At 43.0% G+C, this 26629-nt stretch overlaps 1 protein-coding gene across 2 annotated transcripts in view; it reads left to right on the forward strand.

The window, feature by feature from the left end:
- Window positions 1-1160: 1160 nt before the first annotated feature.
- Window positions 1161-26629, forward strand: part of GTF2F2 (general transcription factor IIF subunit 2) — a 182654-nt gene continuing 157185 nt past the window's right edge. Inside the window, exons 1-4 of one of the 2 annotated variants that reach the window (XM_075061576.1) lie at window positions 1161-1523; window positions 4898-4971; window positions 6643-6661; window positions 7686-7830. In XM_075061576.1, coding sequence (XP_074917677.1) covers window positions 1458-1523; window positions 4898-4971; window positions 6643-6661; window positions 7686-7830 — 304 coding nt within the window. In that variant the 5' untranslated portion in view covers window positions 1161-1457. The remainder of the gene's footprint in view (window positions 1524-4897; window positions 4972-6642; window positions 6662-7685; window positions 7831-26629) is intronic. The other variant, XM_075061577.1, reaches the window with a different exon arrangement.

Below are 26629 nucleotides of genomic sequence, written 5' to 3' on the forward strand. Positions count from 1 at the left end.
GACAACAATGATTTCTCACAGGGCAATTCAGCTAACAATCCTGATTTGGTCAGTTATGTTGGTTACTTGTGCACTTGGCCTGTTTATATTGCTCTTTTTAAATTTTTACATTAGTTTGGTAGTGTCACTAACGTAATATTAGAACTACTGAATCATGACACCAGATTATTGAAAATGTCACTTGAGTTGAAGACATTCATTCCATGTCATTTTTAAGTCGCATATGGCATGGGCTATTTAGACATAACTCTGCTATTCGCTCACTTTTTGATGAATCACACTGGGCCGGATGTTGTAAGGTGCTGAGCTCTTCCTACCTCCTTGTGCTCATCACTTCACAGATTCAGTCCCTAAACCTCAGTTAACAATCATCTGTAAATCCTTCTGCTTGCAGAATTTCTTTGAGATGTTGAATATCCTCCCCACTGAGTTCAAAGAAGAGCGTCCACACAAAGACTTGCACTGAAATAACTAAAAGTGGGAATTACAAATAACTTAGTTATTGTGGTTCTAGTTTCCAGGGAGACAAGCCCTGCATTTCACTTGCAGGCTTTTAGAGTTGCACTGTCTGGGTTTCAAACACACAAAGGGTGATTCTTTGTTTAAACACACATGTACCCACTGAGGTTTTAATTTAATTTGGGGAAATATCACCACAGTGTTTAGTAAAAACTTGCCTTTAACCTGAATTTTGGGCCAAATCTGAGTTGACAGTCAGAGCCTGATATTCCACAGTCCCACCCAGGCTCTGGGGTTGCTATGAAATGGCTGACTTTTACAGTACTAATATTAACCATTATTGATTAAAATGGCATGCATCTGACTTCCTCCAAGGCATGGCTACCTTGTTGTTCTATAACCAGTGCTTAGTTTGCGCCAGGGTGTAGCCCAGGCACCTCATACCCCAACACCTCTGGGTTGCCCTATCAGTTATGAAAGTAAACCACTGCTTCGGCCCAGGCACCTCCTTCAGTACAAATTAAGCACCGTCTATAACCCAACTTTTCCAGGGGCCTCTCACTCCATCCGCCCCGGGCAAGGCCAGGGGCTGCTTTTCATCTCCTCCCTACTCTGTCAGCTTGGGCGGCCCTGCCACAAGCCAAACTTCCAGCCAGCAGGGCGCTAGGGCTCACTGCAGCACACCCAGCCCCCTCCCCCGTGCGGCCGCCGTGGGGTGCCAGTCACTACAGCACCCCTGACTCAGGCCCTCTTACTGCCCCACCCCCACGCCTGCCGGAGGAAGCGCGAGACTCCACAGACTTCCCCCCTCCCCCTTTCTCCTGGGGAGGAGGCGAGGAACTCCCTCTTCGCTCCCCTTTCCCGCGGAAGTTTGGCGGCATGGGGCCGCCGTAGTCGGGTGAGCTGCTGATTCCTGTCCGGGTGGATGCAATTGCCATTGTGTGTGCGGGCGGCTCGAGCTCGTTCCGCGTGTCCCCGCGCCCCCGGCCCGGGCAGCCATGAGTGAGAAGGGGGAGCTGGACCTGACTGGGGCCAAGCAGAACACGGGCATGTGGCTGGTAAAGGTGAGAGGCCGCGCAGGCCCCGGGCCGGGCTAGCGACTCATCCTGCCCCCTCCCCCCGGCTTCTGCCCCGCGAGGGAGGTCCTGCCACGGGCTGGGGCGGCTCCTTCCCTCCCTGGGGCCGAGACCGGAGCTCGCCTCGAGAATACGCCGGGGCGGGGTCGCTGTGGGGCGGCGGGGAGATTCTTGTGGGGGCCTCGAAGATTGAGGGATAGGGGGCAGCAATTCCCTGTTTCTGTTGCTCGGGGTGGGGGGCGGAGTGACTTTCCCACGCCCCTCGGCGGCCCCGCGGTCTCCGCAGGAAAGCAGGGGCTCGTGCGATCTCCCAGGACCACGCGCGAACCAATGCAAAGTCAGCGGGCAGGTCCCACGGGCGCTCGCTGCGGTGCCCGGCACCGTGCCCCGAGAACTGCGAGACTCCAGCCCTGTCAGTGGCTGCGCTCGGGAGCAACCCTGAAACTGACGAGTGGCGTGTAACGACCGGCCTGCTTTTGGCAAAGACTGTGAGCACTAGCAAGGCAAGGGGGAGAGGAAATGAACTAGTGGAATCGTCTCTCTATTGCGGTAGCATTCAGGAGGCCGTGGCGGGAAGGAGAGAATTAACATTCTCCTTTTCTGTAGCTGGGGTGAGGAGTTCAGATTTATCAGACACCCTTGGGCAGAGATGGATGAGGCTCACTAAGCAGGGTCCCCGGCCAGCGCCCTGCTAGGATTCACATCATACTTCATCTTGTAAGAACCTGATGGTAAAAAAGCCAGTGGCTGGTTTATGCTATTGCCTCCATCATTGGCAGCACTGGTGCTAGAGCAGCAATAGAAGATTTCAGAAAATCCTCAATGTGGACAAAGTCAAGGGGTGGGCTTGTGGGCAGGTCTTTATACTTCCTCTTTAGTGTCAGTTTCTGACTAGTGGGTTTTATGAAGCCCTGTTGAAAATGAGTTGGTCCTAATTATACTTACCAAGGAGTTTTCAAATCTGTTTGGGGAGATGAGGAGGTGAAAGGGGACCCAATATTGATATTGGTTATTAGCAACAGAACTTTCCTAGGTACAGTCTCTATAATAAGATGAGAAAGACGTGATTTTTCACAGATAGGTGCTAAGATGACTTAAAAGTGACTTCCATGGCTGGTATTGACCAAGCCTATGGTCTTGGTAACATTGAACTTTCTTTCATATAGTGGGAGCCCACAACTCTGTAGTACCCCAGCATGGTTCAAATATGTTTTGGGGAAGATGGTAATGAACTGAACTTGGTAACTGTGCAAACAACTGCACCTTTTTTAAGCCAACAAACTACAATTGGTTGGACATTTTTACCATTGCATTATCACAGGCTAGATCATACAATGGTAAAAACATGTAAATCCTGCCCATGTTACATCTTCTACCATTGCTGTAACACTTGAGAATTACAGCTAAAAAGCTTGAAACTGTAAAAGGGTTATGCATAGATTTCCTTTACCCTCCTGATTTAAAATCCAGTTCAGACCTGAAGAGGAGAGAGACCTGCTTCAGATCTGAACTGGATTTTTAAACCAGGACAAACTTTTTTAAGTAGGTTCCCCAGCATGTTAGGAATCACAACATAGATGGGACCTCGTATTATTGTAGCAAAGTGGATTATCATTTGGTGGATTTAATTAAAAAAAAATCTCTTTAAACAATAGAATGTTTTGTGTAGTGCTGCTTTACCACAACAGTTCACAACATGATTTCCCTGGTTAATGAAGACCAGATATAACACTGTTGCAATTGTTAATTCTTTTCTGGAGGAAAAGACCTATTGGAAAAACAGTTCTGGCTAACCTGGTTTCACTTTAGACTGTGTGGAGCTAATATAGAAAGTATCCAAGAGAGAGAGACAACTTAATAGGTAATAATAGCCCAGATATTACAGTGGTGGGTGCTTTAGGAATATATACAATAAAAGTAAGTACAACTAAGGCTGGGAGGTTTTAGAGTGCAAAAAATAGAAAAGTAGGTTGTGCTAACTAGGGAGTATTTTATTTTGAAATGGTATTGCTTTGTGTCATCTCTCTTCCCACATGGTCATGTTACAAATTGTGAGGGAGAAGAGTTATCCCTATCTACATAGCCAAGAATAAAGACCATGTCTCTAGAATCTTAAGTATTTTATATGTGTTTTGTTCAGATGCTGTTAGTTCACTCATGGTCTTAACTGAGGAATCCCTTTTCCAAAATCCAAATTAAAATGATTTGAATTCTGTTTTTGTTTATAGTAACAGATTGCAATGTTTCTGTACACTATATTCAGGATTGTTAAAAGATTTTTGAAAACTGATCCTCCTAATTGTTCTTGCTAAAATTAAAAGAAATCTGGCAGAGTGGATGTTTTATTGTGTAAGACATTTCCTGTCTTCCATAGATTGCACAATCCCATCCAGTATACAACTACAAATTTAGCTGGGTGAAGTGAGGCCCTACACTTAATGGCATCTTTTTTGTTCTGTGTGTAATGTGACAACTTTTAAACATGTTGTATCAATTCCAAAATTTCAGAGAATGTTCTAAGCAGCAATAGGCAGAACCCTATTGAGGTTGGTGAAAATGTAAATCTGGAAAAGCTTGATTTCCACTGGTATAAGTGAAGGAAAATCAGGCCCACCAAGTGCCTGATTGGTGTTGCTGGCAGATAAATCTTACTGGTGCCCCCTGGTACTACCTATACATCATAGGCTGTGGCTTAATATTATTATTTAATATTTGTATTACCATAGCACTTAAGAGCCATAGTCATGGATCAGGATCCCATTGTGTTGGGTGCTTCTCTCTCTCATTGGGTGTGCAGCTCTGCCTACATAAGCAACGAAGTATGCAATCCTTTAGTTATATATACTTTCTACAGTGCAAAATATAAATGCAAAATATGGAATGACTTTACTGTACTAGTAAAACTCTAGAAAGTTATTGATACAAAGCTAAAAATAAAAGTGGATTTGCTGGAGTTTCTGATGCATTTTGAGTGTCAAAAGAAGAGCATAAAAAGAACATTGTACATGAATGGTTTTTTAGGGCATGGCCTTAGGGTTAGTAAAACTTGACTTTTTTTGTTCCACAAGTCATTCAGATCTCCTGTTAAGGGTTAAGGCTGCAATGTGTAATCACCTCTTTTAGTCTCATTTAAGTGATACATCTTAGGCGATGCTTGGTAGGCTTTGGAAGGTTAGATACGGTCAGGTTTTGGTGCTGACTTATTGTCTTTGCCTTCCCTATCAAAGAAATATTAATCTACAGTGTATTTTGATTTTTGTTCTAAAGAAAGCAATACAAAAAAGATGGATTTTTTTAAATAAAAAAAAAATATGTGATATAACTATCTGTTGCAAAGTTACCTGAAATTTATCATTATTTAGGTCCCCAAGTACTTGTCACAACAATGGACTAAAGCTTCTGGAAGGGGTGAAGTAGGGAAGCTGAGGATTGCCAAGTAAGTAGTTCATCATATTTTTTTTTGGTAGGAATTCTTAGAATTATTACAGAAGTAGAAAAAGTTATTTTTGGTATACAGCAGTTGTGACGGGTTGGATCACAGAACCCCCCTTGGGAGCTGCCACCCGATGTGCCAAGACTACTTCTCCCCCTGCCTTCCCTGCCAGTTCAGGACCCCAGCACCCTCTGTTGCTGAGCCAGACACTCCTGTCTGCTCCAGCAAAGACCCAGGGTCTGAATTACTTGCCCCAAAGATGCAGGTTTACCTGAAAGCAGCTCACAGAAGTGTGCTTGTCTTTAATACTCAGATGCCCAACTCCCAATGGGGTCTAAACCCAAATAAACCCGTTTTACCCTGTATAAAGCTTATGCAGGGTAAACTCATAAATTGTTCGCCCTCAATAACACTGATAGAGAGAGATGCATGGCTGTTTGTTCCCCCAGGTATTAATACATACTCTGAGTTATTTAATAAGTAAAAAGTGATTTTATTAACTACAGAAAGTAGGATTTAAGTGGTTCCAAGTAGTAACAGACTGAACAAAGTAAGTCACCAAGCAAAATAAAATAAAATGTGCAAATCTATGTCTAATCAAACTCAATACAGATAAGATCCTCACCAGTTCTAGAAATCTCCCTTTTACAGACTAATGTCTTTTTAGTCTGGGTCCAGCAGTCACTCACACCCCCGGTAGTTACTGTCCTTTGTTCCAGTTTCTTTCAGGTATCCTGGGGGGTGCAGAGGCTCCCTCTTTAGCCAGCTGAAGATAAAATGGAGGGGTCTTCTAGGGATTTAGATAGACTTTTTCTTGTGGGTGGAGATCCCCTCCTCACCTCTATGCAAAGTCCAGCTCCAAGATGTGAGTTGCCCAGGTGACTCCTAAACTCCATTTCCATGCATGACTCACAGTTTTTACAGGTAGCATCCATTGTTTACATGCTACCTTGAACATCCTCAAGTAGACTTCTTATGTGGATTGGAGCATTCCAAGGTCCATTGTCCTTTAAGTGTTTTTTGATTAGGTATTTCATTTCAACATTCCTTTCTCTAGGAACTGACTAAATGCTCTACTAAGGTTATTTAGAACTCAAGCCAGTACACAGCCAACATTCATGACTTCAAATACAAAAATGATACCTGCATACAAATAGGATTAATACATTCAGTAGATCATAACCTTTACGGAGATATGTTACATGGCATATGTAGCATGAAACACATTCTGAGCATATTTCCATAAAGCCTTATGGGAGATACCGTCACAGTAGCGTATTGCCGTGAAGTACTACTTATATTGCATAATATTTATTGCAAGTACACATTGTGTTTTTTTCTATGAAACTTGAAATATAGCTGCCTGGCAATCATACTGTTTATAATATACACTGATAAATACAAAAAATTATACTGATGTGTGTGATATATTTTAGAACGCCATTTCTGATTTCATAGACATCAGAAATAGGCACATCTAAATAAAGAATCAGTTTATTTATATGCTATTATGTTGCTTCTATTTGCTCCTGCTGATTTCTCCATTTGTGCTTGGGTAGCTCAGGAGTGAAGACAGTAACAGAGCTAGAATTTGAGGTTGCTGCTGTTATCAGAGGAGCTAGATCTGTGAAATTAGATTATGGAAACTAAAACATTAAATATTTTCTTTTACAGAAATCAAGGAAGAACAGAAGTAAGTAATTATCAAATCCAGAGGCTGTGTGTTATATTTTGAACTTTAGTATATTTCTTTGTAGTGTAAACTTCTCTTATAGTACTTGTAATAGAGCACTGAACTGGGAGTTGGCAGACCTGAATGACTGGCTCTGTCACTGGCTACTGCGTGACCTTGGGCAAGTCACTTATCTCTTTGTGCTTCAGTTTCCCCATCTGTAAAATGAGGATGATGATGGCTACTATCCTTTGTAAAGTGCTATATAAGAGCTAAGCATTAATATTAAGCAGAAAATGTTGGAAGCAAAGAAGTAAAAGTTCAGAAATATACTATATCATATTTGGTATTAATTCATTGGTTTTGTTAAATAGAAAGTATTAGGGAATTTGGGTTTTTTTCATCTGCAAAGGCAGCTGATTAATTTATTTTATTAGCAATTGAATTAATAATAGCTTTACCAAGTATTTTACCTTTCATGTTAGATGAGAAGGTAGCAGCATGATTCAGTATACCCCAGAGCCAACCAATACATTGAATTGGAAGAGACTTAGCAAAAACTCAGCAGTGGGTAAAAGCTGAATTTACCGTCTTAGAGTCTGATCTAATTGTCATTGGAATATGTGGAGAGACTCCAGTTGTGTTTGGGGTTTGATCATGCTCATGGTTGGCTGTAATATATGCTGCTGACACTTTCTCGAAAGTGAAGTTAGCTGTGTGAAACATTTAAAATATCTACATTGAAAGGTATAACTATCTTAGGTTCTCAAATATTTTAAAAAATAATGAAATGCAGTTAATTGTTCTCTGACATCAAGAGGAGATAATAGTCTGCTGAGTAAATTATATAAATAATATGTGAAAATGTTGAATAAAATATTTCAGAAGATTAGTATATTAAAAATTAGATCCCAAATGTATATTTGAAAAATTCAAAATTGTATTGTGCTATTTCATTTTTCTTTCTTTTCCTGTTTCCTAAGCTCTAAAAATCTATGTAGTTAAAAGGTCTATGTAATAATATTATATTCATTGTGGGTGTTAGGTATCATTTACTTTGAATGAAGATCTTGCAAGTATCAATGATATTGGAGGAAAACCTGCTTCAGTCAGTGCACCCAGAGAACATCCATTTCTTTTGCAAAGTGTGGGAGGACAGACGTTAACAGTGTTTACAGAAAGCTCAGGAGGTAAGATAGAATGAAAATGATTTGTTAATATAATGCCTGTCATGCATGTTTGCGTAGATTCATAATCTCCTCATGATAGTTGCTTAAAAGGACACCGTCAAGCTGATAGATCTAAAATAAAGACCTTTTAGCTTTGTTTTATGGTCACGTGCATGCACGTAATACTTCATTATAGTTGACCGTTTTTCTTCTTTTAATTGAGTAAGGGCCTGAAATGTCTCCAGAAAGGATTGTATTGTACCTTCCAATATCAGCCTGCTGAACAGATCAGAGAGGAAGAATGGAGTACAGTGCAAAACCTTTGGGTTTCATCACAACGTGTGCTTCTGATAGGATAACCCAGCAGAAGACTGCTGCTTTGTTCAACATTTCTTTTGGAGGAAAGGATAGATTTGTCAGAAATCTAGCTATAGTGTGATGAAAATCAATTTTGAATTGTGTTCATTTTTTTCTATCAGTCTTGATATAGTGGCTTGTTGACCAGTAAATATTAACTGTCATTCTTCAAATTTTCTAGTTGTTCACTTTGTCAGGAAGTGTAATAGTAAGGTGGTATTTGGAGCGCATGAAAAATAACTGTATTTTTGTCTATTGGATTAAAATTCCTTGACCTACATTATGTGTAGGTCACTGATATTATGGTAGCAATACATGGTAAGTGTGGAGCATCTTCAGGATACCATGTTCTATGAGCATGTTAGGCCTAAATTATACGATGGAAACATCAAAATTATGATCGTGCCCTCCTTTTGACGGCTCTCCTTCCTCTTGTGGAATAGTCAGTATGTTTTCCCTTTGCTGTTTGGCTCTTCTGATACTAAATTAATGTTATGTAGTCCCTGAACTTCATGTGCTGCAGATTTGTATATTGTAGATGTATGGCAGCATCATAGAAAATAAGGTGGGGGAAAAGAAAGACTGGGTGCCTTGAAAGCTTAGTAGAGGATATTTGGGGCTTCAGGTGTCTTAAAATGTTTGGGAGTCCCCATCAGGCAAATAAAATTTGAAACTTTCCCTCCCCTTTTTTGGCCAGGTTCAAAGGTGACTATACATTTGGATATGCTGGATTTTTTGGATGGTTTGAATTCTTCATTTTCCACTCCTGCAAGGCTGGCCAGGAACTAGCTGCTCCTGTTGCATCTTGCCCAAATATCTGTCACTGTATCTTAGAGTGGATAAACACATTACCTGAATATGAGTGCTCAACAATGGAATAGTTAACAGTGACATTTGAAGTATAATAATTAGGTTTTAGACTTGACACCATATAAATGTGCATGGGATCGTTCACAAGTCTCTGAGATACTGTTTTGTTTTTAAAAAAGGGTTAAGGGACAGACTTACTTATTGCAATGAACTGCTGAGTGATACAACATACCCATATATGGCATACATGTTTATGACTGCATTGTGTCTATTGTAAGTCAATGAAATGGAAAATTTAAATTTCTGCATTAGAGTGGGTAATTTTATGAGAGTGATTCCTATTAAATTTTCCATCTGCTATCTGACTAGGTGTATCCTAGAGCAGTGGTCTCCAAAGTGAGGTGCACAAGACGATCCATTGGGGGGCACGGCAGGAGGAGCGCTGCGAGGAGGAGAAAGGGTTGCCGGAGGAGGAAGGGAATGAGCGAGTGGCGAAGTTTTTTTTTCCCCTCCTCTCCCCCCCTNGCGCAGTGTGGCACCGCTCCTATGGCCGCAATTGCTTGGGGGGGTGGTCAGCTCCCAGAAGGCCACCCAGAACGCATTGGCTTTAGGGCTGCAGGGCCCTGGGCTAAGGGGGCCCTAGGGCCCTGGGCTGCAGCTCTAAAGCCCCTTTTGGAATGTGGCCCTGAGTCCTTGGGCCCCTGGAAGAGCAGGGGCAGCCGCACAGCCAGCGGCTGGAAAGAAGTGGCGCTTTTCCCTTTAAAGCCGGTTGGAGAGAAGTGGGGCTTTGAAGGGAAAAGCAGTGCTTTGTCGAGGAAAACGCTGCTTCTCTCTGGCCGCTGGCTGTGCGGCTGCCCCTGCTGCTCCTGAGTTCTCCAGCCTGTGCTCGCAGGGCTTCATTCCAAAAGGGCCTTTAAAGCTGCAGGCCAGGGCCCCGGCGCCCCCTTAGCCCAGGGCCCTGCAGCCCCTAAAGCCCCTGCATTCTGGGTGGCCCTGTCCTGGGGGTGGGGCAGCTCCCAGAATCGTGGCCATGGGGGCAGTGCCATGCTGTGCAGAGCCTCCTGCATCAGACAGGAGCTGCCCCAGGTAAGTGCTCTGCACCTCCTGCCTGCCCGAGCCCTGTGCCTCCTCCCACACCCCCTCTCTGAGTGCCCTCCTGCACTCTAACCCCCTCTCAGACCCCGCACCCCCACTCTGAGCCCCCTCCTGCACCCTAACTCCATCCGAGGCCCCACACCACACCCTGAGCCCCCTCCCGCACCCTAACCCTAATCCAGACCTTTGACTCACTGTATCCCAAAATGTTAAACCAAGGTTTTCAGAAATAATGAAGCATATTCAATCACATTGCTTTCACTAAAAAATATTAAATATTATTAATAATTTTTTTGTGAGAGCAAAAAGGGGTTTTGTACTGTTAATAAAAATATTTTAAAAATATTGTTTCATCTTTCTCATCCTTTTTTAATTTCTATTTTTTGTATGTTTTATAATAAACATAATATATTAGTATAGTAGTACAAATATATAATTTATACATAAATATAGATATATTGGGGGTGTGTGCTCAAAATTCTTTTACTGATAGGGGTGCGTGATCAAAAAAGTTTGGAGACCACTGGATTAGACAATAAGGTGGGGTAAGAAAAAAAATACCAGGGGAAAATACTGATTCTCATTTTTAATGGAGAAGAATGTGTGGAAAGTCTTTTTGAGCCACTTTCTCCCCTAATTTACATCTTGTGCAATCTTGGAGTGTAAGCCAGACCAGAATTTGGCGTTAATGTTTTAGCTAAATCTGAGGCGTCTTTCAAGATAAAATAAATGATCATCAGCTTTACTTCTTATGAAGCACTGCTTTTTGTAAATACACAATTCTGATCTTTCAGAATGGGTTATGCCCTTTTGAAACAGAAGGGAAGTCCACTGAATTGCTAAATATTCTAAATTTTACCGTCTAAGTTAATATAAAGTGCATAGTTAACAGCAGAGTGGGTGGATTCCTTTAATGTCCATTCAGGGATTAGTATGCCAAGTCAGTATAATGAGTAATGTAATTAGATAAAACCTAATTCAATTGCTAGATGAATTGTGCTTCTGTTAGCAAAAACAGCATGGTGCACAGAAAACTGATTTACATTGTATACAGAAAGGTTGGTAGAATGATTTAGTTTTCCGTAAATTGGAAACTAAATTCATATGTTCAGTCGGTGAAATCAAATGTATTTGTTTCATTCAGTTGTCAACACTGATATTTTTTTCTAATGTGATCTCCCCTAAGTACTTTAGATCATAATTGCTCTACCATGCATTGTTTCTTAGCTGGAAAAAGTTACTCAGTTTCATACTTGTTCTTCAAGGGAAAAAAGTTCTGCAAACAAGGGAAGGAATCTATATCCCTATGCCTTTTTGTTTAGGGGCGGTGGGAAGTCCTCAACTTCAGTTTTAAGAGCCAAGTTGATTAATAAACTAAGAGCAGCAGCAACCACTGTAGTTAAAGTTGTGAAATGTTTAGTGTTCTGACCTCCTGTTTTTCAGTCTCTTACAACTTGCTGTAATTTTTCAAGCTTGGTTTGTGCTTTAAGATGAATATTTGTTCAAACTTCCCAAAATAAGATTAAACTGTTTTTGCTTATAAGTGGAGGAAAAAAATCCTTGTTACTGGAAAAGTAAAAGAGAACCATTGCAACCCAGTCTTGTACAATTGTAGTATCAAAATGGCGTGGGATATTAAACTGAAATCTGGCATGCAAATAGCTACTATTGAGAGTGCATCTTTGGATATTCTGCTGGGAAAGGTAGTTTTGATTTTACCAAATTACAAGCCTTTGAAAATCATCTTTGTGTATGATGCAGAGAATATTGTGTGACTTTTTTTTAAACACATTCTAGCAATATTCTGAGTAAAGCTGGCTGCATTTTATATTCGTATATGGCTAACTTAGAATTACATTTTTTTCTACGACCCAAGCTAGCGTCTTTTAGTTGCGTATTCATCTGTGTATGCCATATGAACTGAATCCATGAAAATCATTTATATGAAACTTGCAGTTACATCCTGATTCTGTAAAGTCTTAGTCTGTGTAACTCTACTTATATGAGTAGTCCACTGAAAGATGCACTGTGACACATCATTCCACTTCAGTCTATTTATGCTACCACCACTAGGATCATCTTTGATGCTCCTCGGGTGATGTCATAATCTATATGTGAATCCCTCTGTCTTCTATACCACATCAGGCTCAAGCTTCTTGCAATAGCCTTCAAAGCCCTTAATAGCCTTGACCCATATCTTATGATATGGACCCCCCACCTCCCCTCCCCATGATGTCTGCATTGATACACAATTTGTCCATTTCCCCCTACAACAATCTGTGCATTTCCATGGCATTCTCTATGCATGCAATGCAGTTTTCTGGGTTGGTTTGTAAAGTCACTGATGTCTCATTTAAATCCTTCCCGTAGAGCTACTTTTCCCACAATGCCTATTTCATTATTTATCTTATGTATGAACTGCTAATTTATTGGAAGAGAGTGGCCTAAAGACAGTGGAGCCGAATCTAGAAATTACCATGACAAAAGATGTAGATTGAATTGTGGAGGGAGGAAAGGAAGGTAGGGGGTAAGGATTTTATTGCCTTGTTTAATTTGAAAACAGATGTAAGTAGCAAGATGTACCTATCATCAGTCAGATTAGTTTGCTTGGGTATTATTTCCCCCCTACACAGTTTTTTTCATGGTCTTCTTAGTGTGGTGGATGCTCTTTGGAGCGTAGAACTCTATTTCCTCTATGTTTGGAAAGTAGCTAATGCATTTCATAGACTCATAGGAATGCAGGCTGAAAGGGACCTCAAGAAGTCGTCATATCCAGTCCCCTTTGCTGAGGCAGGATCTTGACAGGTGTTTGTCCAACCTTTTCTTTAAAATGTCCAGTAATGGAGATTCCACTCCCTTAGCAGTCTAGTCCAGTGGTTAACTACCCTTACAGTTAGAAATCTTTTCCTAATATCTAACCTAAATCTCCCTTGCTGCAGATTAAGCCCATTAGTTGTCCAATCTTCACTGAACATGGAGAACAATTGATCACTGTCCTCTTTATAACAGCCTGGAAAGTATTTGAAGACTGTCGTCAGGACCGCTCATCAGGATGTTAGTCTTTTCTCAAGACTGAACATGCTCAGGTTTTTTTAAAAAATCTTTCCCTGTAGGTCAAGTTTTCTAAACCTTTTATATTTTTGTTGTTCTTCTTTTAACTCTCCCCAGTTTGTCCACACCTTTCTTAAGGTTTGGCACCCAAAACTAAACAGTACTGCAGCTGAGGCCTCACCAGTGCCAGATAGAATGGGACAGTTGCCTCCCATATCTTACATTTTACACTCCCATTAATACACCCCAGAATCATATTAGCCTTTTTCACAACTGTGACTTTTTGGGCATTGCTGAAGTTGTGGGGTATGTCTACACTGGGACCAGAAATGTGATTTGCAATTTGTGTTGACTTCTCACACTAGCTTTAATTTAGCTAGCTCATAAAAAATAGCATTGAAGGAGCAGTGGTGTGGGCTGCTCAAGTGAATATGTACCTACGGGGTTAGGTGGGCTTGAGCAGCCCAAGCAGAAGTCCACATTGCCACTTTTTCGCTACTATTTTTAGTGAGCTAGCTAGATTAAAGCCAGCACTGGTGTGTCTACAAGAGTTGCAAATCACACCCCGAGCTGCAGTGTAGATGTACCCTTCACAGTAGCAATTTTCATCTGCTTTAAGGTTTGTCTGTATCCAAAAGCATTTTAATGATACAAGTCCTGATCCTGCTTCTATTGACTTCAGTGGGACCTAACAGCATGTCTGTCTGACTAAACACTGCTTAGTGAAGAAATAACATAAAAAATGTGATAGGCTTGTATACTGATATGCATTATGTTGGAGCCTGCAGGTGAGCACCCAGTTGTCAAAGGCACTTTATAGATTTATAGGAAGATATCCCCTGCCCCAGTGAGTTTATACAAACTTAGTTTAAGAGGCAATAAATGGGTAAATTATGTGAGCATTCATAAACTGTAATTGTGCCTCTCACTAAGTCCAGACCATTGAAAATTCTCGTGTGGATTTTTTGTTACATGACTATTGTAAGTTGTGTGATGATATACTGTGAAGCCAAAAATGTGCTTGTTTGAATTACTATTATTTATGTAGGGTATTAGCGTGACCCCAATTTAACAATAAATTCCTTTATTAAATCGAAAGGCTATATGGTATTTATACAATTGCTCTAAAGACGCCTAAATAATAAGCAGTTACTACCGCCAAACAGTAACAAAACACTTAGAAGTATTTGAGTAAGATACAACGCCCAAGCTCCAACTTGGGCAGGCAGGTATGAACCCTTTATGAGTTTACTTTTTTATACTGTGATACAGCATGGCCAGAGGGCAGCATGAAAGTGTTAGCAGGGGGCCTTATTCCCTGCCAAGGGAGGAAGGTTTGCTTTAGATTAACTAGAGCACCTGACTCCAATTAGAGCACCTGACTTCAGTCATTGTGATAAAAACAAAAAAAACGGCGGGGCCGCTTTCCAGTCCGACAGCTGTGGGAGTTGAAGGAGGAAGGTTTGATTGGAGCAGAGTGCAAGGTGCAGAAGTTGGAGAAGAAGAGTTTTTGATAAGAGAGAAAGAGAAAGTTTTGGGAAGGAGTGCTCTGGCGGTGGATCTTAGTGCAGTCCAGAAAGAAACCGCTTAGGTAAGGCACCAGGCTTGTGTTATTTGAAAGGGAGGCAAGAAGCCTTCAACAAGCTGACGGTAGAGAGAGGGAAGGAAGCCATGGGAAGGAACCGCTAAGTCAAGTGGTTCACGGCACAACCCCTGCAGGGCCCCTGGGTTGGGACCTGGGTAAGGGCAGGCCACAGGTCCCTCCCTCTCCACTCCCCTCCCCTCCTCCAAGGACACTAGTGGAGTAATTAAGAACCGGTTCAGAGGCAAGCAATAGCGCCCTGAACCTACCCCAGAGAAGAGAGAGCGCGAGACCCAGCAGAACAGTACTGGCAATTTGCCACAATACCCTTTAACAAACAAGTGGTGTCATTGCCAATTATTAGACCCTAGCTAAGGCCTGATGAAGGAGTTTCTTATACAGCCAATTATTTACTGCACCTGGTACCCAATTAAGTATATTTATTTATGTTACTTTAGCTATTTTGAAGGTTCATTACAAGTTTAACACAACGGCTCTTCTTTCTCATGACTTCTTTGGTCGCATGCCGTAAGTCTATTGCTCAGTTCCAGCTATTAATCCCAACTGAATTTAAAACCAGGGTTCATCCAAATCTAATGTGGGCCTACATTCCTACCATGCTTTTTTTGTTATACTTTAATTTTATTTTTATTAAATTTAAAAACCAAGTATAGTAACTCCTCACTTAAAGTCGTCGTGGTTAACGTTGTTATGTTGTTGATCGATTAGAGAACATGCTCGTTTAAAGTTGTGCAGTGCTCCCTTATAACGTTGTTTGGCAGCTGCTGCTTTGTCCACTGCTTGCAGGAAGAGCAGCCCGTTGCAGCTAGCTGGTGGGGGCTTATAACCAGAGTGGATCGGCAGCCTCTCATCAGCTCCCCGCTCTGCTAAGTTTCCTTTGCGGCAGCCACCCAGCAGGCTATCAATTGCCAGCAGTTCAGCTGTGCCTCCCCCCACTGCCATGTGCTGCTCCTGCCCTCTGCCTTGGAGCTGCTCCCGGGAGCCTCCTGCTCGTTGGGCGGAGGGAGAGGGGGGCTAATGTCAGGGTGTCCCCCTCCCCCTTCCTCCTGCCTCTCGCTTACCCCATTTCCATAGAGCAGAGGTGGGACATGACAGGGTTCAGGACAGAGGGAGCTTGCTGAGAGCAGCTGCAGTCTCAATTTGCTGATCTACTTAAAAAGGCAGTGCACTTAGAGTGCGGTCATCATACAGTAACTCCTTGCTTAACGTCGTAGTTATGTTCCTGAAAAGTGCAACTTTAAGCGAAACGATGTTAAGTGAATCCAATTTCCCCATAAGAATTAATGTAAACAGGGAGGGTTGAGTTCAAGGGAAATTTTTTTCACTAGACAAAAAACTATATATTATATAGATATACACACAGTATACGTTTTAAAAGAACAATTTAATACTGTTCACAGCTATGATGATTGTGAAGCTTGGTTGAGGTGGTGAAGTTAGAGAGTGGAAGAGGGAGGAATATTTCCCAGGGAATGCCTTAGTGCTAAATGATGAACTAGCACCCGCTGAGCCCTCAAGGGTTAACACGTTGTTAATGTAGCCTCTCACACAAGGCAGCACGAATGTGAGGGAGGGGAGACAACATAGTAGACAGAGACAGACACACACCCTGTGTGTGGGAGGGAGAGAGATGCACACTGCCCCTTTAAGTAAGCTGACCCACTCTTCAGTGCATTGTCTTTTTAAGTGGATCAGGAAGTTGAGACAGCAGCTGCTGCACCATGTCTCTCCCTCCGTGTCCCCTCCCTGCTCTCTATGGAGAAGGGGTAAATGGGGTGCAGGAGCAGGGGGGAGAGGGACATCCTGACATTAGCCCCTGCCCTCCCCCCCTGCACAGCAAGCAGGAGTCTGTGGGAGCAGTTCCAAGGCAGAGGGCAGGAACAGCATATGGCAAGAGGGACAGCTGAACTGCCTTGATAGCCTCCTGGGCAGCAGCAGCACAGGGAATTTAGGGGAGCAGGGAGCTGCCGGTCCACTCTGGTTCCAAGCCCCCATCAGCTAGCTGCAATGAACTGCTCTTCCTGCAAGCAATGGACAAAGCAGGTGGCTGCCAAATGACATTAGAAGGGAGCATTGCACAACTTTAAATGAGCATGTTCCCTAATTGATCAGCAATGTAACAATGAAACAACATTAACCAGGACTACTTTAAGTGAGGAGTTACTGTACTTAAAGGGGCAATGTGTGCACACACACGCACTCTCTCTCTCTCTCTGTCCCTGCCTGCCATGCTGTCTCCCCTCCCTCCATTTATGCTGCTTTGTAGACTGTGAGGCTACATTAACAACAATGTTTTAACCCTTGAGGGCTCAGCCGAGTGCTAGTTCATCATTCAGCACTAAGGCATTCCCTGGGAAATGTCCCGCCCTCTGACTTCATCACCTCAACCAAGCTTCACAATCATTGCTGTCTACAGTATTAAATTGTTTAAAACTTATACTGTGTGTGTGTATGTATGTATGTGTATATATAATATATAATCTTTTGTCTGGTGCAAATTTTTTCCCTGGAACCTAACCCCCCTTATTTACATTAATTCTTATGGGAAAATTGGATTTGCTTAACTTTGTTTTGCTTAAAGTCGCATTTTTCAGGAACATAACTACAACGTTAAGCAAGGAGTTACTGTAACTTTGGGATGCTTATAAGAACAGGGGACTGATGGCAATAGTTAGTGCCATGTATACAAACTATGAATGAGTGTTATGCCAGCTTCCAGAAACAGTTGTGCTAGCTGACCTCAGTCTAGACTTAAAACAGCCCTTTGATGATACTCCTGTTCTGGGTCTCTCTTGGCAAGAGACCACCTGGTCTTTTACATAGTAATGTAGACATATGTCCTCTGGCATCTTCAGGTAATTTCCATTAAATTTATAACTGCACCATCTTTATATCCACTTCATCAGAAGTGTCTTGTTTTTGTTTTTTAAAGGAAAAATAAACTAGTACACCAATCCTCTGTGCCTGTTTCTTTAATTGGAGAAGAAATGAGGTGCTTAAGATTTGTTCTCTTAATTTGTTTAATCTTCAGGAGTGCATGCTAGAGATTATACAGAGTTATAAGGTCATCTTTTGTTGTTATACTGATAAATAATTTGGGGGATGCTAATCTGTTCATATCAAGTAATTGAGTAAAGAAATACCAAAGCTGGCTGGACAGAGTTGGAGTATTCAGACCTTAAATATTAAGTGGGCTGAACCAACATTTAAGTACAACTTCGCCACTTTTGAGATCCATTGACATAAATACTTGTTTTATTCGTTAATGTGAACTTGTAAAATGGTAGCCAGTTTGGAAAGACTATTTCTTACAGTTAAGTCAAAGAGAGCTTGAATTCTAGTTCTGTTATCCCTTTCCTTGAAAAACTAGTTAAGGTGTCTCATCTTAAAATATACTTATTTCCCCATTGTTTTTAGGCTGGCTCACCAAAAATACCTTTGCTTCTGCATTCACTACCATTATAAAATTTTGCCCTTTGGCTTTCCCACAGGCCTAAAAATACGCAATGAGTAAAAGGCAGTAAAGGCTGAGACTTTGGGGAATCAAGTATATCTAGATAATTAACTGATTTGGACTTGACTCATAAACCCTTGGGGAAATACCAAGAAAGAATATGCAGTTTGTTTTAGGGCTAGTCTGTGCTACAAAGTTAGGTTGACTTAACTTCATAGCTCAGCACTGTGAAAAATGTCATGCCCTGCATGATGTAATTAAGCCAATGTAAGCCTGAGTGTAGAAGCTACTGGGGGAACAGAAGAATTTTTCTGTCAACCTAATTAAGGCCTCTTGGAGAAGTGGATTTTACTACAGTGATGGAAGAACTCTTTCCGTTGCTGTAGTACATGTCTACAATACTGTGACGCAGTCGCTGCTGTAGCATTTCTAGTGTAGACACTGGTCCCTGGGCTTTAGTTTTTTATGTGGATAGGGCTACAGTATTTATTAAGTTGTGTATAATACTAGTAGCCTATGGAAATCTATACAGAGAACATGCTGTACTCTGTACCTGTTCAGTGGATTAGATTATGTATAATTAAACATCAGTAAAGCTATCTGAGGATATTAGGGATTCACTGTAGGGCTAAACCAGTATTGATATTCTGCTTCTACCCTAATTTCTATGATGGAAAAATTAGAGTGCTACTTGGAGTTGTTTTCACACTTTTACACAGTCCTACTCTCTCCACCTGGTGGTTTTTTAATAACTACATAGTTTGTTCAAGGCATATGGCTCTACCGAGTAGAATTTGCAGTGTTTATCAGGAACAAACAGTCTAGTGGAACAAGTGTTCAGTGTGATGAATAGCATTTGGAGTGAAGAGAAGAATTAAGTCATTTAATGACTTTTATTTCCAGTTTCATTGCTAGGGGGGAAAAACAGGCACAAGCAGACGGTTTTATCAGCCACTCAGAGACCCGGCAAACTTGCATCAACATTGGGCAGTTAGGACATTGCTTTTAGTTGCAGCTTTGGTCACAGGCTTACAGCAGTGTTGCAACATACACAGTTTTGGCTGGGTAAGTGAGACTTTTATTAGACAAAGAAAATAGAGAAGGATAGGAAAGAGATGAAGTAAGATGGGAAGGGGTAGGGGACACACAGAAAGTCTCACATCCCAGTTGGTGGTTGGGATACATCTGGAGCCAGTGGAGGTTGAAATGTCATCTGGATCCCTTTCTTGGCCTGGTTTGGTTGGGACATCTCTCAGGATTAGGATGACAAATGCCCAGTGGTGTCATGATGGATCCCGATGTCCCAGGAGGTAGTGGGGGGTGGCAGCGTGTAGTGCGGCTTGGCCGTGGTTCATCCCTCAGCGGGGCTGTGGGGTATCCCACCGCCTTGCTCTACCTCGCCATCCGTCAGCTCTGCGGTCAGGGGGAATAACGCGTACGCGGTTAGGGGCTCAGGCCCTTGGAGCGGGGGCTGAGTCAATAGTCAAATGGTGGCCCAGGTGCAAGGGCAGGGCAGCACCCAAACAGGGATTGAGGCCTTTAACCAGGGACTGAGTCAATAGTTCAAATAGCAGCCCAGGCCCTGGGTCAGGGCAGGGCAGCAAACAGTCCGAGACTCAGGGCCTGGCTACACTCAAAACTCCAAAGCGCTGCCGTGGGAGCTCTCCCGTGGCAGCGCTTTGAAGTGCGAGTGTAGTCGCGGCGCCAGCGCTGGGAGAGAGGTCTCCCAGTGCTGCAGGTACTCCACTTCCCCGTGGGGATTAGCTTACAGCGCTGGGAGCCGCGCTGGGGCACTGTTCACACTGGTGCTTTACAGTGCTGTAACTTGCTGTGCTCAGGGCTGTGTTTTTTCACACCCCTGAGCGAGAAAGATGAAGCGCTGTAAAGCGCAAGTATAGCCAAGCCATCAGGCCCTTAGGCAGGGGCTGAGTCAGCAGTTGAATAGCAGTCCAGTCCCTAGGTCAGAGCGGGGCAGCAAACAAACAGTCAAGGACTCAGGCCTTTAAGCAGGGACTGAGTCAATAGTTCAATAGCAGCCCAGGCCCTAGGTCAGGGCGGGGCAGCAAGCAAACGGTCAGGGACTCAGGCTCTTAAGCAGGGGCTGACTCAATAGTTCTATAGCCAAATTGTCCTAGCCTCTTCAGGCAAGGGGGAGCCTGTCACCCAAGGAGTGGGTGGCGGGGAGGGACGCAGGCCCTCCCTCTCCACTGCATCCCAGCCCGGGGCCCTAACAGCGGCAAAGACTCGCTGCTGTCAGTGGGGATCCTGGCCACAACATTCTGACATAGGTTCAGGCAGTGCTGCAGCCAGACTGGAGTCGGCTGCCCATGGGCTACTTCCCCACTCCCCCTCGTAGGGTACCTGGGTCATGCTAGCGTCCTCGGCTGTCTTGAACACCATTGGTTCCTCTGGGTATGCGGCGAAGGGCAGGCTTGGCCAGTCCTCCTCGAGGTAGCGGGCACGGGGCAGGCTCGGCCAGTCCTCCTCAGGGTAGCGGGCACGGGGCAGGCTCGGCTGGCCGGGTGCGAGCTCAGGCTGGTTGCGGCCTGCTGCTGTCTCCCCAGAAGGAGCTTGGTCGCAGACGCCTGGCCTCTCTGGTGGCTGGTTCCCAACTGAGCTCTGCCGGTGAGCTTTTATACTTCCAGGTCTGCGCCGTGACCTCTGAGCGGCGGGCGGGTGCAGGACCCAGTGGCTCTGCCCACATTGGTGTTAGGGGAGGTTCGTCCCTCAGCGGGGCTGTGGGGTATCCCACCGCCTCGCTGCACAGCCATAATGGTGAAGCTTGCTCCTCTTTTTTTCTTTTTTTTTCTTTTCGGTCAGCAGTAGTTGCACCTGTACTTGCCTTCACCCAAAATCCTTTTTTTAGGGACCCTAAAAGACAATGATGGGTACAGTAGCCCATCCCCTCACTGTTTGATTCACCAGGTAAACCTAATTTCCATCATGCTAATTTTGTTCTGTTAATTTCTGATCCCACACTTAACTTGTTTACCAAACGTGATTTTAATGCAGTCTTTAATTTACATCAGTTGGTCTTTTTGTTTGTCCTAATTCGAGCTTTCTCCCTTTTGCACCTTTTCCAATCATTATTCATTGTTATAGGTTATTGTAACACTTCATAAACTTCTATCAACTTCCCTTGGTTATGCTCACAGGTGGGGTAAGCCCACCAGGCACCATTTATCACTACATCTTCTTACCTCCATGGAATGTGGTGATGAGCTCAGTCCTGTTTCTGTTTTAAAAATGTCTGTCACAAACTGCACTACAATTAACAAGAATGCCGGTAGAAGTGCCAATCTGAGCAGGTGGCCCAAAGACACAATTGACCTGGAGATCATTCTTCCATTTTAAATGCTCCTTCTGAGTCCAGATTGAGACATTAGTAAAACAGTGTGGGTGAAATGCATTTGTTCTGTAGATAAATGGAGTACTTCATTTTCCAGTGCTTTCAAGTCAACACCTTTCCCAAACACCATACTAGTTTTAAAACAGTGAAACAAAAAACTTCATAAAAACCCAATTGATTAAATGTACAGTACTTCCTCTTTCTTGTAGCCCAAAGATATTTTCTTATTTCTCCCTCCTCTTCCTGTGGACCTCAGGAAAGTGACCATCCTTTCTGGCTGAGAAAGGAGGGACGAATATAGCTGCCTCTGAAGTCTGCCATTGCTGCTCTAACAGTAGCCAGCGAAAGGTTGCTACACGGATTTAAGGCACTTCAGCCACTACTTCACCTTGGTCTTTCTCTGTGGACCTCCCTGAACGGGTAAGGAATCAAGCTTGAGGCATAATAGATGATCCTCTACATAGTATCATGTTGCATAACTCCAGGACTACTGAGAGTGACTCCAAATCTCTTTCTTGCCATGATAAAGATGGTTACTTATTATCTGTTAAAATCTGAAAGGTGGGAAAAAAGCGAACCCACTTTGGTTCTTGATTCAGACAGTGTGCCCATACATAAGTCTGCTTTCTGATCATACGTATGTATCCATATAGGTTGTATGCAGTGGGAGTTAGGTGTCTAAATCCTTGTGAAAATCCCACTAGGTGCCTATCTTCATCATAAGACACTGAAATACCTTTAAAAATCGGCTCATCCTGCCTGTATGCTTCCTAAAAGCATATTAGACTTCGTGTGTGATGCATTTCTGCATTCCTTCCCTGTCCCCATCGGTTTACTTTTGCACACATTGTATATTATAAAAACAGTTCTGTGGAACTATATGAAGCATTGTACTTCATTCCAAAACACCAGGTACAAAATGCCAGCCTAATTGCTATATTGTCCAACTACAAAATAACAATTGAGATATCTATTTAGTGTAGGTTGATAGCTGATACCCACCTCTCAGAAATGTTACCTGGCTGGTTTGACTTATGCAGCCTTTTTTTGGTTAGGATACTAGTTCGTGTATGTTATCTGCACTGTATATGTATCCTATTCTTGGGTAAAACACTAATGCCTGGGTAATGTTCCTGAAGATCAGTTTAGGAAAGCTATGTAACTGGAAGGTGTGGTTTCTATGATTGTTGCATGGGGAACCCAGAACACAATTGTTTATCTTGCTATCTAGGCTGATTTTTGGTCTTATTTTTGCAATAAATATGAACTACATCCTGTTCCATAAACATCACCATATGTACATCACCAGTTGCTATGCAACAATGCTATTTGTGCTTCCAGTCATTTTGTCTTATCTTTGTCATCAGTTATCAAAGTTGTAATTTTTTGGGGGGAGGGAGGTGTTTTTGCATATATTCCAATATGCTACACTGAGCAAAATGAGGGTGACTTTGTTAATATATGGGTAAGGTTTCTCTTTTAGACTGGACGTTTGATTAAAATTGTCATTTCTGAGCTTTCTACTGGCAGCCACCATGGGGCTAGAAAGTAGCATTATTTGACCATTTCATTCCTGGATCAAAAATTGGAGGGTGATTGTGTTAAATATTTAACCGTGCATTTTCTTTTCTGAATGTGACTATAAATCAGTTCCCATCCTATTTTAGTAGCCCCTTACATCATTTTGTGACAGCAGGTAGCTCAGAAATGCTGACTCTAAATTTTAACATTACTTTCAAATATTTGATTTTATGGATGATGAAAACTGCTTTTCTTGCTATGTTAGATCTTGGGTAGAACTGCTTGGAAAAATGTGCTACTTGTGTGTTTCAGAACAGCAGGATCAAGCCCAACATATGGGATGTGTGTAGATTTTACACTGTGGGCCAATTCAAACCCAGTTAAGGTGGATAATTCCAGTAAATTGGGTGGAGTTGGTGCCGTTTATGTGGAATTTTGAGTTTGGCTCCACAGGTCCTGGATTTTTTTCTTTCTAATGACTTGTTCCTAGATGCAAGTTAAATGCTTTTTTTTTCTTTTTTCTTTTTTTTTTTACACTCTAAACTTACTATATGTCTGAAATATTTATAGATCAAGCTGCTACACTGAGTTATAAAATGTGATGTTAATGTTTCTTTTTAAAAAAAGTGGAAAAATCTAGGAAATAACCAAATTCTTAAAACTAAAGCTGTCTAGGTTCTTATATGGCTCAATGTGGTTTCTGAATACCTATTAGTAATTTCTACTTTCTAATCTTCTGTAAGAAGTTGCTTCTGTTGAACATAGTATAGAGAATTCCAACATAAACAGCACAGAAAATAACTATATTATCTCTCTCTCTCTCCAATGGTCTGATTATGTGTACTATCATGACCTACAGCCCTTAACAAAAATGCAGCTGCTAATATCATCCATGCCAGTTTTTTCTGACTGATACTCCTCTCTTAGAGACTTTTTCCAGTGTATCAATTTCAAGCTTTTTGTGATTGCATTCAAAGCTTCAGGAAATTCTGTCCCTCTCTCTTCATCTGCCCATGTCTCTTAATATGTTGCACTCACTGTCTCTCCACCCTCCAACTACTTGATTTTCTTTTTCCACAACTGACTTTGTCTCTTTTTCCATGCTAATTCCCACGTGGAAAGCCCTTTCTGAGCGGCATGCAGAGCCACTACTGCAGTATTAGATTCTTCACATGCAATTGTGTACCAGCCAGTATTAATAGTCACTGTTTGTACTTTGGGTTTGTTGTTGTATATCTTTTGGACGCTAAGAGTCAGAGTGGGGAATTATACCATGACAGGGGGACAGTGTTCTGTGCTGCTTTATTGCCTTGGAAGGGAGGCTGCATGGCTTGGAAGAACATGTTGGAGCATGTATGTGATTGTGCTCTGTCTGGGGTTCCCTGGGGGAGAGGGTGCATATCTTCATTCCTTGTCAGGAAACAGGTTAAGAGGAAGCCTGAGACTTAACCCCCGTGGGAGTGTCATCTTGTGTGTGTCCCCATGCTGATGTCTCCCTGCACTAAAACCGCAACTTAAAAGTGTCTGCAACTTGTGAACCAAAAAATCATGACTCTTACAACCTTAATAATGACTTTTTTCTCTTATTTTGTAACCTAGTTAGGGATATATTATCTCTTAGTTTATCCATTTGAGTCTTCAGTAAGGCTCGTACATTGTGCTTACAGAATTTTGTGGAAATAAATTACCTGTACAACCAAATTGTGATACTGTTTACTTTAATGTTTGGGTAATACTGTACAAAGTATGTATGGCCACGTCTACACTACGGGATAATATCGAATTAGCTAAAATCGGTTTTATAAAACTGATATTATAAATTCGATTTCATGCGGCCACACTAGGCATACAGTAAATTCGGCGTTGTGCGTCCTGGTCCGACGCTAAGTCGATATCTGAAAGAATTGCATTGGGGACCCTTCCGTAGCTATCGCATAGTTCCCGCAGTCCCCCCCGCCCGCTTGAAGTCTGGGGGAATCAGTAATGGGTCGCGGTGAGTCTTGTGGTAAAACTGTTCGTCAGTCCATTTCCTTCCCTGGGAAAAACATCAAGCTGACAATCCTTTCGGCGCTTCCCCTGGATGCCCTGGCAGACACCAATAGCATGCAACCATGGAGCCCATTCAGCTGTTTTTTTTTTTTGGCAACCCGTATGTGTACTGGATGCCGCGGACAGAGGAGCGATACTGCCAGCGGTACACAGCAGCATTCACTTGCTTTGCAATGATAAGTCAGAGAAGTTACGTCGTCGTACCGTCTACTGCCGGAAAAACTGGCAAATGGAGATGACGTTATCTTCTCCCTCCTCTGTAACTGTCTGCTGCTATCATTGAGTGCCCTGGCTGAAATCTGCACGGGGGCGCACGCAAAAGCAAAATGGGATTGACTCACTTGGGACGAAGTAAATCCCTCCTTATGGTTTCTAAAATAGCAGTCCCTGCTAGCAGAGAGGGCAAGTGTATTCTAGAGGACCAGTGTATCAGCACACAGCTGCTTCCGTGTCAGTGATTCACAGGGGGTGCCCCTGCACCAACCCCGTTGCCTTCCTCCTCCCCCAGCAACTCTTCCTGGTATCCGCTGGGGTCCTGCCCATTTGTGTCAATAAGTAATAAAGGAATGCCAGGATAAGCAAACCACTGGGTGTTAGCGACCATAAAATGAGGGCGGAGGCAGCTCCTCGCGCGATGCACGTCCAGGCCAGGCCACACTAAGCGGTGATGGGGGAGAGGTCGCCAGCCGCAGCATCATCGCTGCTGAGGGCTATGAACAGTCCCAGCAGTACAGTAATCTTTCTCTTTACACAGGGGAAAAGGTGAAAAGGGAGGCTGAAGCCCCCAGTTTGCTATGAGAACTAGGTATTAGCACGTTTGTCCTATTCTGTGGAGTAACAGCAATGCTTGCCTCGGATGTCAACATGGTTTAGATATTCATGAGGACGGTTACTAGTCCTACTTGCATCCGTCTCCACCGGGAGGGGAGAGGAGAGGAGCGATACTGCTCTTACTGCTGCAGCATCGCGTCTATCGCAGCATTCAGTACACATAGGGTACATTGAAAGTAGTCAAATAATGATTCTTCTCCTTTTCTTTCACTGGTGGTGGGGGGGAAGGAACTGAAGGAAGCCTGTTCCATGAATCCACCGCCAGAACACTGTGTTGACCTACAAGACATTGGGAGCTAGCGCAAGAATGTAAATACTTTCAGAGACTGCGTGGCTGTGGGATAGCTGACGTCCTCAGTACCCCCTCCATCCATTCGAGCGTCCATTTGAGTCTCTGGCTTCCCTTTACGCTGTACGACGGCGCTGTGTACCTGGAGATGTTTTTTTCAACGCTTTGGCATTTTGTTTCGTAACGGAGCTCTGATACAAACAGATTTGGGGGTCTCCATACAGCGATCAGATGTAGTATTTCCCGTCGGTCCATGCTGGAGCTCTTTTTGGATTTGAACTAGCCAATCGCCACCCGTGCTGATCGCAGAGCTCCACGCTGGCAAAGAGAAATGTAGATTCAAAAGTTTGCGGGGCTTTATCCTGTTACCCTGCCGCTGCATACGAGTTCAGATTGCTGTCTCGAGCGGTC

The sequence above is a fragment of the Chelonoidis abingdonii genome, chromosome 1, assembly GCF_003597395.2.
Source record: "Chelonoidis abingdonii isolate Lonesome George chromosome 1, CheloAbing_2.0, whole genome shotgun sequence".
In the NCBI taxonomy this organism is placed as follows: domain Eukaryota; kingdom Metazoa; phylum Chordata; order Testudines; family Testudinidae; genus Chelonoidis; species Chelonoidis abingdonii.